Genomic DNA, 18,606 nt, shown 5'->3' with positions numbered 1-18,606 from the left:
GGTTGCATCCTGCTAAATGGTTGCTCTGTTTTGATTTACACCAGTACAGTACATGGTATGATTCTGATGCTGTTGTAAAAGCCTGTTATCGCAGATGTGGTCATGTTTACATTAATCCTTCATACACTGCAGACAGAGTGTCCAAACTTCTCCAAGCACACAGTCCTCTTTGCTGTCGCCCTTTAGAGACGCATCGACATTTAAGTTTAAGGCGAGGGCTGGCTGGGCGCGTGGCTGATGAGGCCGAGAAAAGAGATTAATCTTCTAAAAAATGGTCATCATCTAATCACCCAATCATGAGGTGACATAGTTTCTCCATGACAACCGTATGAAATGGTTTATAAAGCGTGGGAAAGGCACTGTTGGATGGTCACATTCCCTGTGGAGCGTTGGAGGAAAGACCAAACGCACATGCAGCCTAAGAGGTTGATGATGTTTCCTTATTACCCCAGACACGTGGCCGTTCTGACGGAAACGATTAAGAAAGGAATCCACGATGCCGACTCAGAAGCAAGGTCCATCGCCAGGAAGTGAGTGGGATTTTCTATTCTCAACTATTAGCTACAAAACATATGATACAATTCAGGCTGTTCAATATATCGCAAAATGTGTTAGGTCTTCCATCCGACTGAGATTTCACAAAAATCTTCTGATTTTGGTCAAAATTCAACCTTGTTTTGTACTTGATTTGGACACTTTTAGTTGTAAGGAAACAGAAGAAGAAGACATTTTTGTAGTAACATTAGTAAAATAATGCAAAAGTAAGATGGTATGAAACATTGCATTTTTTGCCGCCCTATATTGATAATTCCCCTTTGTGGCAGGTGTTATTGGGGCTTCCATGGCCACTACAGTCGCGAGGCGGAGCACCTGTTCCAGGCGCTGGAGTCCACCTATCAGAAGGCTCTGCAGTCCCACCTCAAGAGCTCAGACAGTATCGTGTCGCTACCACAGTCCGACCGCTCCTCCTCCTCTTCACAGGAGAGTCTCAAGTAAGCGCTCTTGTAGACAACTACTAGATACGTTAAGGCAAGACACAGCACGTGAAAACATCAATTTCTCACGCTGTGGCTAATGTTTACTTTAGATAGTTTTCCCTTAACATTTTAGTTTCATGTCTGAGTAAAAATAAACAAAACTCACCCTTAGTGGTGCTTATTTATGATGTTTTGTTCACCAGAAAGCTGTAGATTTCCTAGAAATTGCTACAACAGTGCGGCACCCATGCATGTTCACTCACAAATATGAATGATGACATGTTTGATGTCCACGTATAAAACAAAAGGCGACTGAGATGACGCGATAATCCAAAATCTTGCCAGGGCTAAAGAAATATCCCTGCGCATGCACAGACGTTACAAAACTTTAGAACCCATTTTATCAAGATGAGGTTTTCATTCTCTTGCAACAATATCTCTACTTAAGTATCATCTACAGAGTCCAAACCTTACAGTCTATATGGATTATGTTGCTGAAACTGCTGTACATTTTTGACATTTTTACTTGCAATAATTTATTGCAATAATAATTTATAATAATATTAATTTATTTCAGTAAAGTACTGCAAAAGTTTTACATTTAGATCTCTCAATTCAATTGTTTTCTTCCCTATTCAGCTGCAGAGCCTCTCCTTCATGCGGTGTATTTGCAACTAGTTGTATTGTATTTTTCATGTGAATCTCTATCTTGAGATAAATTAGAGACAATTTAAACAAATCGGATTAATTGTGAGGAATTTATCACTGAAGTCTTGAAGATTTGTGTTTTGTTATGCAAGTTTTACACAGGTTGTAAATCTATGTGTTGGTGGAAAAAAAAAACATCTTTGTCTGTAAATACTATGTTGCGCGCTTGTTAAAATGTCGTTAAAAAAGCCTTCTCCCTCTGATGAGCTTCTGACCGTATAAACACGTTGGTTACTGCTGGTGGTGGGTGAGCACATGTTTGCACACGCAGTGGTTAATGACCTCATGCTGCCGTGGCTTTGGTCATCTTCCTTTCATCCAGGAAACACTCACAATGTACCCAAACAAACATCTATGGATTTATAATGGCCTCTCGAGTCTGTGACAAATGGTGTAATCATTTTTGTACTTTTGATTTTTAGCTTTTGATGGAAATGAATGTACTGTTTTGTTTTTCAGCCGACCTCTATCTGTTAAGAGTGTAATTGGAGGCAGCATGACGAGAAGTAAGTCATGTAGAATAACTGCATCATTTATTACTATTTATCTCTGTTTTGTGAAATTGGTTCGCACTTCCATTGCCGGTTCAGCCTTTTGTCACTAGATGGTGCTATTGCCTCACGCTAAAGTCCCCTTCTCGCCTTGTCCCGCTGTCCCAGGTAAACTGGTGGGCTCCAGAGTGTCCTCCCAGTCCGGCTCTCTCCAGCGCTCTCGCAGTGACATCGACGTAAACGCCGCGGCCACCGCCAAATCCCGCCTCACCACCGTCCCCGCGTCCTCGCCGTTCAGCAATGCGGCGGCGCTGCCCCCGGGGTCCTACGCCTCTTTAGGTAATGACTAGAAACTGGACCTTTCATTTCTGTCTATTCTCTTCATAGTGTGTAGATATACTGTATAACCAAGGCAGTTTCTAGCTTTGTGGGAGGCCTGTGAAAATTGATGACAGATCACAGCAAAAGAAACAGAAGTAGGGCTGGGCACCAATACTTTTTTTATCTTTCCCGATTCCAGTGCTTTAACGATACTTGGTTTCCGATACCGATACCAGAGCGATACCTATACCAAAATATTTGTCATGTAGATCCAGAAAACAATATTGTGTGGAAGATCTGCACATTTACAATATCGGGTTCATCTGCAAATAAAGGCAAACTGGGAGAAAGTGTGGCAAAAAAATTAGGAATAAATTGGGGGAAAAGAGGGGGAAATAGGAAAAGTCATAAAAAATGAGGGGAAAGAATCGGAAAACGACTAAAATAAGAAATAAAATCTGTAAACATTTGGCAAAAAGAAAATTTAGATAAATATTGGATCTAAAGATGTGTTTTTTTCCCGGTACCTACTTTCGATTGTTTCATTTTTGCGATAGCAGTAGTACCTAAACCTTTTTCCCAATACCACACTGGTATGGTTTAAAGGTACCCAGCCCTAAACAAGAGCCTACTAGATTTCATAGTATTGGTGAGCAGCAGGGGCAGATAACAACTGATAAAACAACATCAAAATGGTTGGGAACTCCCCGTCCCAACCAGTGCATGATAAACTCTCCCACTGTCATTCTCCTATGATGTTTAGCTGAACTGTCATTTTCACAGCCCTTCCTTAAATATTAACTGTTGGGCTTTCAGGCAGACCATTAGACGGCTCTGCCACCGGGAACTTTGGAATGGCACATTAACTTGACAAATGAGCTGAAATCGTGCCCGTCCTGGCTAATTTTCCGATTCTAATGTGCCAAAAAAAAATGTCAACAAGCTCGCTCTCCGTACCCTCATGTTCCTATCCAGTGGCTCACTATCCTCCTCCCTCGCTCTCCAGGTTTATTTCTTCTATAACACTAGTGTCTTCCTTTACACCTCTGCTTCCCCTCACTGCTGCACTGCCTCTCTTTTGCCACCAGATGGCACTTCCGGTAAAACGGATGGTAAGGCTTGACTGTGTTTTATTTCTGACTGTCACGCAGCAGGTGTACATCTCCCCCATGTCTTCATATGTTCCTCCTGTTCCTCTTCTAAAGTCCCAAGTGGCTTCTGTGGACCTGCATGGACTCTCTTTGCATGACGTGTAACCCTAATGTCCATATTTCATTCTCTAGGACCGTGCGTAGATCTGATGTCTGTTTTCATTACAGCAAAGTGAACCGTATATGAAAACTGGCGGCATATTTGTTTAATGTCGTCAGGCCGATGTCATGTCACAATAAACGCAAAACTCCCCTGCTTGAGGAGTGTTCTGACATAGTGAACTTACTACTACTAAAACACACAAAATATAAACTCAGCGTACCTAGAGCTGAACTAGTGCTGTCAAGATTAGGGCTGCACAATATATATCGCAAACAATATCGTATCGCGATATTTGGTGATGCAATATCCGTATCGCGAGAAGCCACAATATATCTCTAAAGTCTTCTGTGCTGCTGTAGTGTTTTGTCTTGTTTTGACACAATTTGCTGAATAACTAGTTACTTAGAGTTTGTGTCTAATAAGAATGGAACATATCGTGTTGAAATGGTTTTAGTGAAATATCGCAATAGTATCGTTATTGCAATATTGTTACTTCTATATCGTGCAGCCCTAGTTAAGATGGACCTTTTTTTAACCTTACTGTGAGCCAGCTCACTCCCCAAGCTTACTACATGTGTGGCCTTTTATCCTAGTACCTGCTATAAGGCTTTGAAGAGCTGTGAAACACAGGCCTCGTTATCAGTGTGAAAAGATAATATATTTATAGCTTCCTGTATACGTCTTATCAATATGACTATTGTTGTTGTGTTGAGTAACAGGTTTTTCAAAGTAAATCATAGTTCTTTACAGAACAAGAAGGGTTTGTTACAGTAAAAAATGCATCCAATACACTTGGATAGATCCTTTATTTGTAACCAACGTGTTGTTATTTACAATGTTAATTAAAACATGGTAAAAAACATGTAGTAAAATGACAGGGAACCCTCAAATTCAAGCAGTCAAAACAGGACAAGCCTGTTTGAAGAAGCTCAGAAGACTAGAATTAAGAATTAAAATGATGGAAACAAAAAACTAAACTTAAAGGACAGAGTGCAGATAAAATACTTTCAGTTGTACAGAAACAGAACTGTTGGATTAAAACCTTGTCAGATTTGAGGCCTGTCTCACATCGCCGGGAAGACTGTGCCAGGTTTTAGATGCATAAAACTAAAAACCTAGCCTAGTGTTTCGTCCTGACTCTGGGCACCAGAAGGGAACACTGCCAGAGGTTCTCAGAGGCAGATATAGGTCATAATGTCACTATAGTAATACAACTTCATTTAATGATTTCTTGAACAGAAAAGCTCAAAGATATAATTCATTTACTGAATGTTTGTCTGTTTTTCTTTAAAGCTGGGTGACATAGTTTGCCATTAATTATAATTACAGTTTGTATGGTGGGAACAACTCACTCATGTCAATTTACCAGCATAAATTTATATAACAATTTCAAATGATTTCAATCACAATTTGATTAAACCCACTCCACTACATGAGCACATTACTGGCACTCACTATTGACCCCAGCTGTCTGTTTGCCCCCTCTGTTTTCCAGGAGTCTCTTATCTTTCTCTATCTCCTCATAGGTCATTCTGTCCTCCCAGACTTCTCTTCGTCAGCATTTCGTTAAGGCCACAGTTAAATTTTGGTTTGATTTTACCCCTAAACCTTTTCCCCCTTTTTTTTCCCTCCCTTAGGTCGCGTTCGCACCAGGAGAACCAGCTCCGGCAGCGTGGGCGGCAGTGCGGCCAGTCCCTCTGTAGTGGACAGTAGGGGGCGCAGTCGAGCCAAAGTGGTCTCCCAGTCCCAGCGTATGTATACCCACTTAGGCGAAGTGGACAAATCGACTAGAATGTGGTTTCATGTGTCATTACTGTCCAAGTATGATCAAATAATACCAGCGGTCATACTAGGTTTTCCACTTAATGTTACTGTGATGTTTCTCAATCCGCAAAGAAGAAAACATGGCTGAGAAACTGTCACAAACTTCATGTATTTGTTCTTACCTGCATGTTCAGTACGTGCTGTTCAGACCTGGCATTAATGGACAAATTCACAAATTTACAAAAGAAAATCAAGAGTGGAGCTTGTGGCCTTGGTACAGATATACTTGTCAGGAGTACAACTACTACAATAACGATTGTAGTAGTTGTAATATTGTATTTTATTTTAGTTTCTAAATAAACAGCAGAAATAGCAGAAGCAGATGTAGAATTAGTGTGAAATGTAATCAAATGGGAAGAGTGCAAATTCAAAAAATTATTTGTGCAGCCACACTGCAAAAAGTAATTTAGAAATATGTGAAATGTGAAATTTGCTCTTGATTAAAGTTGGTAGGTTAACAATAACAGTATTTTTGTACCAAAATGAAGAATAAACTTCTAAACAAATTAACTAATAAACTAAATAATAAATAATAAACAATAAAAACAATAAACTAATTTTAACTTAAGATTAATTAAATCAATTGAGTGTTCTCATTTATCGAGATTTTTTTTTTTAAGTGTAAACAACTCTTTTCAAAAGAGTTAGCAGTAGCAGCAGTAGCAGCAGAAGCAGAAGCAGTAGTAGCAGTAGCAGTAGTAGTAGTAGTAGATGTAGCAGCAGTAGTAGCAGTAGTAGTAGCATTAGTAGAAGTAGTAGCAGTAGTAGTAGCAGTAGTAGAAGTAGTAGCAGCAGTAGTTGTAGCAGAAGCAGTAGTAGCAATGGTAGCAGTAGTTGCAGTAGAAGCAGTAGTAGTAGCAGCAGTAGTAGTAGAAGTAGTAGCAGTAGTAGTAGTAGCAGTAGCAGCAGTAGTAGCAGCAGTAGTTGTAGCAGAAGCAGTAGTAGCAATAGTAGCAGTAGTTGCAGTAGAAGCAGTAGTTGTAGCAGCAGTAGCAGTAGTAGTAGAAGCAGTAGCAGTAGCAGCAGTAGTAGTAGTAGTAGCAGTAGTAGAAGTAGAGGTAGTAGCAGAAGCAGTAGTAGCAGCAGTAGCAGTAGTAGAAGTAGAGGTAGTAGCAGAAGCAGTAGTAGCAGCAGTAGCAGCAGTAGTTGTAGCAGAAGCAGTAGTAGCAGCAGTAGCAGCAGTAGTAGCAGCAGTAGTTGTAGCAGAAGCAGTAGTAGTAGCAGAAGCAGTAGTAGTAGCAGTAGTAGTAGTAGCAGTAGTAGAAGTAGTAGCAGCAGTAGTTGTAGCAGAGGCAGTAGTAGCAGTAGTAGTAGCAGAAGCAGTAGTAGTAGCAGTAGTAGTAGTAGAAGTAGAGGTAGTAGCAGAAGCAGTAGTAGCAGCAGTAGCAGCAGTAGTTGTAGCAGAAGCAGTAGTAGCAGCAGTAGCAGCAGTAGTAGCAGCAGTAGTAGCAGCAGTAGTTGTAGCAGAAGCAGTAGTAGCAGTAGTAGTAGTAGCAGTAGTAGCAGCAGTAGTTGTAGCAGAAGCAGTAGTAGCAATAGTAGCAGTAGTTGCAGAAGCAGCAGTAGTTGCAGTAGTAGCAGCAGAAGCAGTAATAGCAGTATGTATGTAGTAGAAGTTAGTCACATCATTTCCTCTCTAAATCATATTTCTGCTATTATTATTATTATTATTATTATTTTTGATCTCTAATGCCAGCTATGAACTGAGTGACTCGCGCTGACTGCCTGTGACTTGTCTCAGCCACTTTTACATGACGGCGATGTTTTAACGCTACAGCGACAGCCAAGGCTTTTCACAGGCTCAGTGCACGCGACTAAAACACAACATAACCCCTGTGTCTCCATGTTCTCCACCTGTCCCGCCTATTGCTCCTACCATTCAGGATCCAGATCAGCCAATCCCATCAGTGGTAAGGCCCCATATACGCCCATCAGCACCGCCTGTAGCGGAGAGAGCTTTGCACGGCCACGCCTTTGGTGTCTTTTCCTTTTCATGTGTATGTTCAGCAGCACAACCCCTCACACTTACCCCTTCACATATGTATATTTATTTATTTATTTTGTTCGGTGGTGTTTTGTTTGTGGGTTTTTTTTTTCTTTCAGGCGTGTCATAAGTTCCACGCGTTGTCTGTGCACCGTGCTTGTCTTTTGCTCTCATCGTTTGTTTATCATTCAGTGTAATGGTAAAATATGGATGCTTTTGGTGATCGCGCAGCACTATGGTGTATTGGTATTGACGATTAAGGCCTTGGTTACACAGACTTTATTTAATAAAAAAAAAAAAAGATAAAACGCCAACCCCAATAAGGCCATTTCATAATTCTCCTCAACATCTCAGGATATTTTGTTCCTACTTCCGTAACCCTATCAGATGTTTCAGTCTTTCGAAAGCTAAAAATAAAAAATAGTGGGCAGGTGTGAAGAAAAGATTATGACATTGTTGATGGACTAAGGTAAACTCAACTCCAGGTCGTACAAGTGTCTCTCCTGGAAAATAGCCCCCGCATTTATGTAAAATTTTGTTTCACGAAGCTGGAAGTGTAACCAGGGCCTTGGACTTTCTCACTCTTGTCTCCCATTGGTTCCTTCTAACCTGTTCTCCCATTTGTGCCCCGTCTCTTGCAGCCGGCAGCCGTTCCAGTTCTCCAGGTAAACTGTTGAGCAGCTACGGCCGTATTCCACGAGCCACCGGGCCGCCCTCTTCCAACCCGGCCGACAAGCGCAGCAGGATCCCGCGCAGCCAGGGGTGCAGCCGGGAGACCAGCCCGAGCAGGATGGGACTGGGTAAGGCTCCCCACAGGTCCCTAAAAGTGTTCCCTATTTCATATCATTCTCCAGAAAGTGGAAGTGCTTTCTTCATTGTTGCCTCATTGAGATTTATTTTTAAGGCTCAATATCTTGGTACAGATAAGTGACTTTTCTCCGATTTCCATTTTTATCTCGGCCTCTAGATAAAGAGATGAACATTTCTGGTTTGACGTAATATGTTTGTACAGAGATAAGCTTTTGGTCCACGTTGAAGTTGGTTGAGAATTTACAAGAAATGACAAGAAACCTAGTGTCTTCTGCTACTTCTGTGCATGTATCTGAATGTGCTGCAGTGCCTAACATTTACTGACTAAAGTTTGAATCTCTAGAGTCGAGCTCTTTAACATGTTTGCGTTTGTACTCATTCTGCTAGCAGCTACCACGGCTTGATTTAATGTCCTATCTTCCTTCATGCCCCCAAACATCATCATTATTATTCCTTTATTTATTGTGGCTATTGCACACATGAAATATGTATACCGCCTAAATACAATAATGTTAATGATTTAAGAAGTATTTTATGTACTTTTTAAAATACATTTGGTTGTATATTTTATTTTGTTTAAAGACTTATCTTTCTCCTCATTTTGGAACTACAATTACCGGGCTTGGCATGACACTAGACAGTTACTCAAATACTCGCTAGTAACAAATGCCTCTCGCCAGTAGCCACATTTTCCAATTGGAATTATATTATTTTTCATCAAAACATCTCATTAAATATGGCTTTTTGTGCTGTAGTTTGTTGTGATTCAAGGTTCAACAAACAGTTACCAAGTCATTATTGATTTGAAAAATGTACTTATTTACTTTAAAACACACTTCCATACATGTCTATTTCCAACTCTCCAAACCTCTGTCCCATTGCTTTGTCCTGACCACTCACTGACTTGGCTGCCTAACTTGTTGTCCTGACAGCCAGCCTGTGTGGTAAAGCTCTTGTCCCTTCCTACCGCACGCTAGCCCGGAGCCGCATCCCCCGGCCCAGCATGAGCCAGGGCTGCAGCCGCGATACAAGTCGCGAGAGCAGCCGCGACACCAGCCCCGCTCGGGGCTTCACTCCTCTGGGTGAGTAACGCTGAACCACTAACACATAACCACTCGTTCTGCAGCGTCTTTACGCATGGACTAACTGTCTCCAGGTCATGGTAAAGTGATAGGTCTTTATGGAACTGTATTAAATAAAAAGGGAAGGACTGAGTCATTTTAAGCACAATCTACACGAAGTCCCAATTATTGACATTTTGATTGACAGCCAATTCTTAGTCAATAACAGCACATGGTTTGAAGTTCGAAGGAATGAAAGCTTTCTTGTGGTAAAGGAGAGGGAAAAGAAAGCATTAATTTAGAATATTTATTAAAACAGTGGTTCTCAACAGGTGGGTCGTGGTAGCATATTCAGTGGGCCGCAAGCCTTTGCCAAACCCAATAATTTTTGATCAATGCCTAAAGCAACTGAACTCTGCAAAAGTACTGCATTTTTTAAATCAAATTAACTAAAAATAAAAACCAAACCGCAACAAGCTATTCTAAATGATATTTTGAAGGAGCGTCCCAAAGCTACACCATTCGAGGACCACTGATTTAAAATAACTTTATTAATATGGTCCATTAACAAAGAAAAAGATTTGCCCGGCCAGCCAAACTACATAGATGCTTTTTCAAGGATATGTAGTCTGGGAGCGAGCGTGATCTCAGCGATTTCTTGGTGAGTGTGCTTGACAGACAAGATCAAGCAATTTGAGAAATCAACAATGGCTCTGTATTAGTGGCCCGATGATTGACAGAAATCTCTAGCTCTGACCAGTACTTACTGTCGTCATGTCCTTTAGCAAAACACTTCATCCACCTTGCCCGTGTATGTGATGGGTGTGTTATTGGTCTCATTGATCTCGCAGAGAAATGTTATTTTGGCTTTAGCTCTCCGACTCTTACAGATACAAGTACTAACTGTTCCTGTGAATATACCCCCCTCCCCCCTGTCCCGCAGCCTCCCGACGTCATTCCCGCTCCACCAGCGCTCTGTCCTCAGCCGACTCCCACGGCCCGTCAGGTGACGTGCATGACCCCGCCCCCCCCTTAACTCCCCAGTACCTCCAGCAGCCTCCCAGTGTCCACTCCCCAGTTTCCAGTAGCTCATATAGGAACCTAGAAATCCACTCTCTGGCATGCTGCATATGTCGCCTAGTGATAGAAGCATCATTTCTACTATTTCAGTTTATGGTTTAAAGAATGCCCTCATGTGGTTGGTGTCTTTTTGATTTTTGTTGTTCAAGCCAAGTTGAGTTTTGATCTTCTATCTGTGGTACGCACATCTGTGGAATATGTGTCGTATGGTGCTATTCATTTTTTGTCTCGTGTTCACATGCATTGAAAGCATTCTTGGGATATATTAGACTTTGCCAATGGATCATTCCACACTGCAAAAAGGACTCGATCTGTTGAAATTGCTTGAATTAAGAGCATTAGGTACTTGTGTATTAGGTCCATGTTTTCAGGTTAGGACAGCGGGTCTGTTTTAGTCAGTGTTGGGGTAACAACGTATTACGAAAGTAAAGATCTGCAGTTGCACGTAGTTAATGCCGTCAAAGCAAAACACAAGATAATGGGGACAGGGAAGGAAAAGGAAATCTTTGACTGCATTTTTTATATTTTTAGTTTATATTTTGCCAAAAGTAACTCAAAAGTAACTCAAAGTAGTGTAACTCAGCTACATCTATGAAACAGTAATATGTAATACAAACATATTACATTTTTAAAGCTTTAACCACTATTATAGAATATTTTACAATTTTAAAGTAACTTGCACAACACTGATTCTAGTGTCATCAAAATTATTCTGAAATAAATTAAAAAGTAAATTTAAACTCCTCTGTTTTTGCAAATGAACTTGGCCATAACTCCTTTTTGCAGTGTGTTATGTGTGGATCGTATGTAAGGTTCTGCGATTGTGTTTTGACATTATTTGATGTTATCCCTTTTAAAATCTATATTTCTCCCATCGATTCTCTTTCCAGGTGAGTTTGGGTAACCCTTTAAGACTCGCTCTGGTATTTTCTGACTCTCTCCCGTCCCTGTGCACTTTAGACCGCTACGGCTTCATCAACCAGGCTCGCATCTCCGCGTCAGTCAACGCCATGCGGGTTCTCAACACGGGCACCGAGGTGGAGGCGGCCGTCGCTGATGCTCTGGTCAGTACTAGCAAACATTAGCCACTGAGACCACGCTTTTATCATGTTGTTGTTTTTGATTGTGTAGTATTTGACTTGTGTAACGCACAGACTTCAGTGAATATTTGTCCTTGTCCGGGATGAACCTCTTAATATGCTCCAAAGTGGAGACGTATGAAGAGTGTTAGCTAATCGCAAAAGTAACAAGTAGTTATTAAGTGTTATTAAAGATAAACAAGGTGTAGTTGTTAGTGTTACCGACTTGAAAGTGCTTGAATTAAGATCACTTATGCTGATTTTGAGTCAATTTGGACTGGCTTTTAATCAGGATTGCCATTGGAAATAGCGTGTTTGTTCCATGCCTTCAACGTTTCTTCTCTTTTCAATGTTTTATTGTTGGCTTTAAGTTAATTTCTCATATTGCAAGCGAAATAATGCTTGTTCCATTGGCAAACCAAACAGAAAATCTGCAGAAATTCTCTCTATTCTTGCACTTTTAAGCCATTTAACTTATGTAAGACAGTCTTTTTTTCCATTGTACAAACATGTTCTGAAACGCATGCGATTCGATTTGTCCAGATTCTAGACAAATCGAATCGCATGCGTTTCAGAACATGTTTAATACATGATATGTATTTGCCTCTAGACTCTAGAAGCTACTGTTGTATTTCTTTAATGAATCTGGATGTGTTTGTAAGCTTGTTTGAACTGAACATAAGAGAAGAAATGCTCTGCTTCTGTGTCTTAACTAATGCAGTCCATGTTATTGCGTAGATTAAACTTTGCATGTTAACATAGCGAAGGTTTCATCAGCAAAAACAGTCAAAACTACCCTTTTATATGACCGTGATGTAAAGTATGTCTTAAATTTCTACAGTCTAGTACTAAATAGATGATTATGAATGTGATGGTGAAGCTGAAAATGCAATATTCCACAGTATTTTGAGTCCACTCTCAAACTTGTGTGTTCCCTGCTAAACCTTCCCTCTCTCCTCTTTTCCTCTCGTTCTGTCGTTGTCTCTCCAGCTGTTAGGAGACTCCAGGAATAAGGTAGTTGCTCATTTTGTGTGTCTGTGTGTTCATACCATCACGCACTTCTTAACACAATCCCCCCCACCAAAAACAAAACAAAGAAGATCTGGAGTGTTTTGATCATTTCTGTCTTGAATGTTTTCATTTGCTTTTCCTTTGTGCTTCTAAAAAACTGGCAGCTCCCCCCCCCCCCCCCCCCATCCACTAGTGCTGCATCACTTGATTGTGATTGAGAATAATAGTGCACCGTGTTTGACCATTTTAGTTGACTAGTTTGCTTGAATGGCTTTAGTGGCTTATTAAGTTTATGATTTTGGTTAAAAATCGAGTCGAGATTCCGCCTTGTTGTGATCGTGCATGTGTTTTGGATGTCAATCAATGGTGATCAGAAATATAGTATAGTATAGCTCTGAAATAACCAATTTAATCACTTTTAGGGGTAGTGTGGAGATTACATTACGTTATATTCACTTTTTTATGGGAGAAAATAATTAAAAGACACAGGGCTGCAATGCATTGACAGGTCCTATCATATGATATTAAAAACGGCCTTTTTTTAACTTTAAACCATATCCTCATCAATGTCATGTCTGGCGTTGTCCTTTGTGTGAGTAATCCTGCATGTTTAAGCCAACCATCTTCAGAGCTGAAAACCCTTCCCTGTCAGAGCTCAAATTGCCCTCATTAAGATGCATCTTTTTCTACAAAGCAAGATCCAAGCTAACGGCTACTGTTTTATGCCTCATTTAAAGCACTTCACAAACAATTTGTATGCACTAAATCAGGACTGCACTTTTACTTGAATATGAAAGGGGTTATACTATACGAAAAGTTGTTCAAGGTGCTTTTAAACCTATGAAGAATTGGGAAGTTTGGAAAGTCTCTGCTTGTAAAGAAATATTGTCTTTATATGTCAATGATACAGAGCCTAAAATCTGTACATTTGCACAATTTAGGATTGTTAAACTAAAAAAATTGAAGAGAACAGAGAAGGAAACAAAGTTCCTTTTAGATTAAGATATAGTAGTTGTAACCCAGCCAATTAATAACCCATTGCCTGCTCCTATATAACAATGCATTGCCTTTGGTCTTTCCCTGGGTTTAGATGATAACTAATGAAAAAAATGGCACCAAATGTTATGAAAAGTGCAAAGCTCTAGTAGAATTATTATCCATTCCTACCAGAGTTTTCATTCTCACTGTCTTCTCTCTCCGCAGCGGAAGCCTCCACGTAGACGGTACGAGTCCCCGGGCATGTACTCGGACGACGACGCCAACAGTGACGCGTCCAGTGCGTGTTCGGAGCGCTCCTACAGCTCCAGAAACGGGGGGATCCCTCACTACCTCAGGCAGACGGAGGACGTGGCCGAAGTCCTCAACCACTGCGCCAGCTCCAACTGGTCGGAGCGGAAAGAGGGGCTGCTGGGGCTGCAGAACCTGCTCAAGAGCCAGAGGATACTCAGGTAGGATGGAGAGGGCGCAGGGTGTGTAAGTGACGCCATGTTGTTGTAATGCATTTCAGTCAGGTGATCGTTTGTGTGAGATTTTTCTAATATTTGTCTTGTTGCCAATTGTTAGACTTGGTAACTTTCTATCCTTTGAAGGTAAAGTGGAGATTCCTCAATCAACTCGACAATATTTAAAAATCTCTACCACACTCGAAATTCACTGATGATTTGGAGCCTGCGCAAAGATATCTCAAGAAGCCAACCTCACTGAGACCTTCCTACATTTATTCCATTGTCTTGATACAATTTGTTGAAAAACCCACTTCCCTACGATGCTTGTGTACATTTAAGTGTGCACTGTGTCAAAATGGTGGAGTAAAATATTGCAACATCAGATATCGCGATAATATCAGATGTCAGATATCGCAATATCAGATTTTAGACATAACGATATCAGATATCATGATAATATTAGATGTCAGATATCACGATTTGTTTGTGGTGCCCAAATTTGTGCAGATAATGAAAGAAACAACCTAAATGTGCAGATACTTTTTCAACAGAGAAAAACTAAAAATAGAAACAGTTTGCTCACATTTAAGCTGGAAAAGTGGCCGCACTTCTTTTTTGAGTTCTGCTTATATAACAGCACATTATAGATCAAATACTCTTAGATACATTTTAACTTGCTGTAATGTTCCCGTCCCACAGCCGAGTGGAGCTCAAGAGGCTTTGTGAGATCTTCACTCGGATGTTTGCAGATCCCCACAGCAAGGTACAGTCATCACATGCTCTACTTTACCCAATATCAGAATCCAGCATGACATATTTGCCGTGCATTTGGTGAACTAACATTGTTTTTTACCGCATGCTCTGCCTTGGTGTGGATTTAACTACAGAGAGTAAGTGCGGTTTAATGTATTGGTATCTTGTTTTAAACGGAGCAGTGCAGTGATGGTTGTTTTCGCGCCTGTAGGTGTTCAGCATGTTCTTGGAGACGTTGGTAGACTTCATCACGGTGCACAGAGAAGACCTTCAGGACTGGCTGTTCGTGCTGCTCACTCAGCTGCTCAAGAAGATGGGCGCTGACCTGCTGGGCTCTGTGCAGGCCAAAGTGCAGAAGGCCCTGGATGTCACCAGGTAAGTCACAACATTTGCAGACGTTGGGGTGGGAATCTCTGGGTACCTCACAATGCGATACAGGATACATGGCTCACAATAGCCTTACGGTATGCCTGATATATCACTATATGACTCATATATCGCCCATAATAACTTACAATAGCATCATTATCTTTGTACAAACCATTGCAGCTTTGAACCTTTTTTTAGCATGACTTAAACTACTACATACATTTTTATCTCGCCTTATTCCGCTTTTAATAATGTAGATAAATGATACCTGACTAAAATGAGCCGATTGATCCTCTAGTGTCAGTGGCATCAATTAATTTACATTTAAATACTTAAGATCACACAGCCCTGTTTCCATAAGGAATAAAAATCCTAAAAAGTATTGGTATTGTATTATATCGTGTCACAAATCATCACGATACATCACAAGTTAGGGCCTGGGTGGGTCAGGATTTTAAATTGAGAGCCTGCAGGAATGACATGTTATAGAACAATGTATACCAACTTTCACTTTCATCTAACGGCATTCTAGGAAATTCAAGGCGCCATGGAGAACGCACCGTGAGTGCATTACGGGTCCGATTATGGGGATTTATTGTTATGAGCGAACTGTTTTTTTTTCCCCTCTGCTAAGATGCTAAGAAAAAAAACATAGGAAATGCAGATCAGAGCTGTAGAAGAAGAAATCGCGACCTAGCCATAAAAAGTCAGGATGTGTTAAAAAATGTATACAAATCATCCAAAGCCCGACCCATTACCCAACTGCTTTCATATCGGCGCACATTTTAGTCATCATATCAGATCATGTTTAAAACCTCCTTGTACTTTCTTCCCCAGGGAATCTTTTCCATTTGATCAGCAGTTCAACATCCTGATGCGGTTCATTGTTGATCAGACACAGACCCCAAACCTGAAGGTGATAATACTTGAAAAGCCCACGTTCGAAAGTCAGTCCATATATACAGTATACTTAACATGCCTCCTGTACGCTCAGGTGAAGGTGGCCATCCTGAAGTACATCGAGTCTCTGGCGCGGCAGATGGACCCCACGGACTTCGTGAACTCCAGCGAGACTCGCCTGGCCGTGTCCCGCATCATCACATGGACCACGGAGCCCAAAAGCTCCGATGTCAGAAAGGTACAGCAGTTTTAATCCAGATAGACTATAGAAGGAAAAACTCTGGCTTACGTCTAGATATTTGAGTAACTATGGGGAGAGTAAGATGACATTTTAGCCCAAAGAGAGAAAATGTTCTCTCTCCTTTACACACAACTATAGTGTGTCTTTGTGTAGCTACTTGGAAAGAATCGTAAAGTTTCTCTTTCATTTATACTTTTTTCCATTCACATTTTTTTCCCAATGGAACTTACTTGAAAACATCTCATAACTACAAAATATCACAGAGGTTTATCTAATACCTTTATGTCCACAAAAAACAACCTAAAACCACATTCTTGTCTAGCACTCATAAAAATAAAAAAGCCACTCTACTCATTTCAGCCTTAAAATTGGCCTTACATGATTAATAATCAATGAGGAAGCTGGTCCCTCTGGTTTATGTGTTTAAATCATCAGCGAGTGTTTGTCCAGCAGCAGTTGTAAACTTGATTAAAGGCTCTGCCCGTGTGGATGGCCTTGGGTCAACGGCCCCCATTATCTTTGTATGAAACACGTCACATGTTCTCCCTCTGTTTGTCTTTCCACCAGCACCGCTGTCCCAAATGTGATACTCGTCTAGATTCTTGTAGGTAGTTGAGGAGAAAGTGCCACACACAGACCAAACGGCTTTTACTTGCTTAGTCTATCGTAAGCTGGATCCCACATGAAAGCTTTAATACTGTAGGCTGTGGACTTAAAAAACTAAATGTGTGTCAACAGATGAGTTCAAGCCCGAGTCCAGAGCTCCCACTTTCTGCTGTACTCCAGGTTTGGACATGTAGTTGTTGTAGATGAAAGTACAGTTGTTGTGTAGCAGTGTTGTTGGTAGTAGTGGTAATGCAGTACAGTGCACATATTGTGTCCATTGGCAAGACAATTCACCCCACCTTGCCCTACGTGTGATAGTGTTAGCGTGACTGTGTTGTTTAAGGTGGTTTGAGAGATTTTGCAGGCACAGTTTTCTGGCGCTTCCATCTAGGGCTGTCCCGACAATTACGACTTATCGTTCAATAAATAACAGATATGCGATATATTTTTGGTCTGAATATTTATCGTCTTTACATTTAATAGCATTTCTCCCCTATTTTTTCTTTAAACTTCATGTTTATTGCAGCTTGTGTGGTATTTTAGGATAGGATGATGCACTTTTAGAACAAAGGTTTACCTGAGAGTTGACAGTATCTAGTATCATTGGAGTCAATAATATCGTTTATCACGATAATTTCCTGCCACAATATATCAAACTTCACATTTGTTATCGTGACAGGCCTACTTCCATCGATCTGACCCATACGTTTCGGAGGTAGTTCACCATCTCTATGGTAAAAAGTGAATGCGTAATACAGGGGAGCCCAAACTTCACTGAGTGCTGTATTTTGAATTGAATATAGCATCAAGGGCTACAAATAGATGGTCAATGCAGTCACACATTCAACTGGGTGCTTTGAAGAGCAGTGTTAATTTTAACAACATATTTTAATTTAGTTTTAGTTTTGAGAGATTTAGTCCAATAAATCTTTTAAATTTTAGTCTAGTTTTAGTCGACTAAAATTGCATGTCAATTTAGTCGACTAAATTTAAGACTAATTTAGTCGACTTTGCATTTATAATATTCATGATAATCATATTTAATCATGTCCTCGACTTCATGGAGCTTCTCCCACATGAACAAAGCTCAGAGCTGATCCTTTGGCAGAGAATTTACATGATCTGAGGCTCTTTCAGACGGTCAATAGAAGTTTGGATGATTTTAGTCTCTCCTTTTCATTTTTATTTACTCTTATTTTAGTCGACTAAAATATCTGGACATTTTAGTCATAGTTTTAGTCTCATGAAAAACTTTTAATTTAGTTTTAGTCCAATTTTAGTCGTAAAGAATATCACTTTGACTAAAATTAAGACTAAATATTTTAGTCGACGAAATTAACACTGTTGAATAGAGGTTCAAACCGTTCTACAGACCTTTATTTAGGCTTGAAATCAGTGACGAATGAAACCAATGATAGTAAAAAGTATCATCTCTGGTGATGTGTGAAAGATGTGGTCTGCATTTTGCCCCTGGGACTCCTGGAATAATGCAACAATTTGTAAACGTGCTGAAACACAAATCCAAATGCACACGGCAAACTTCTCACTTTTATGTTTTTGAGTCAGGAATACAAGCAAAATATTGTACACGTTTGCTGAAGTCTTAAATTTCTAGCATTCCTTTGAGTGATACTTATTCTTACCTGCCGTTGTACGCCAGACCCTCCAAAGCTGGGTGTGCGAGGAGCTAGC

General features: G+C 40.5%; 1 protein-coding gene across 1 annotated transcript in view; it reads left to right on the top strand.

Annotated features, from left to right (window-relative positions):
* The window catches only part of clasp1a (cytoplasmic linker associated protein 1a), a 78,049-nt gene that overhangs the window by 44,622 nt on the left and 14,821 nt on the right, over window positions 1-18,606 (top strand). Inside the window, exons 16-32 of the mRNA XM_079563769.1 lie at window positions 453-530; window positions 825-992; window positions 2,145-2,191; window positions 2,345-2,515; window positions 5,389-5,502; window positions 7,459-7,485; window positions 8,201-8,359; window positions 9,347-9,451; window positions 10,374-10,436; window positions 11,471-11,574; window positions 12,580-12,603; window positions 13,804-14,048; window positions 14,745-14,867; window positions 14,935-14,944; window positions 15,010-15,173; window positions 16,005-16,083; window positions 16,162-16,305. Coding sequence (XP_079419895.1) covers window positions 453-530; window positions 825-992; window positions 2,145-2,191; window positions 2,345-2,515; window positions 5,389-5,502; window positions 7,459-7,485; window positions 8,201-8,359; window positions 9,347-9,451; window positions 10,374-10,436; window positions 11,471-11,574; window positions 12,580-12,603; window positions 13,804-14,048; window positions 14,745-14,867; window positions 14,935-14,944; window positions 15,010-15,173; window positions 16,005-16,083; window positions 16,162-16,305 — 1,825 coding nt within the window. The remainder of the gene's footprint in view (window positions 1-452; window positions 531-824; window positions 993-2,144; window positions 2,192-2,344; window positions 2,516-5,388; window positions 5,503-7,458; window positions 7,486-8,200; window positions 8,360-9,346; window positions 9,452-10,373; window positions 10,437-11,470; window positions 11,575-12,579; window positions 12,604-13,803; window positions 14,049-14,744; window positions 14,868-14,934; window positions 14,945-15,009; window positions 15,174-16,004; window positions 16,084-16,161; window positions 16,306-18,606) is intronic.

Source organism: Gobius niger (assembly GCF_951799975.1).
Source record: "Gobius niger genome assembly, chromosome: 9".
Lineage (NCBI taxonomy): Eukaryota > Metazoa > Chordata > Actinopteri > Gobiiformes > Gobiidae > Gobius > Gobius niger.
This window is presented reverse-complemented; position numbering and strand designations above follow the sequence as displayed.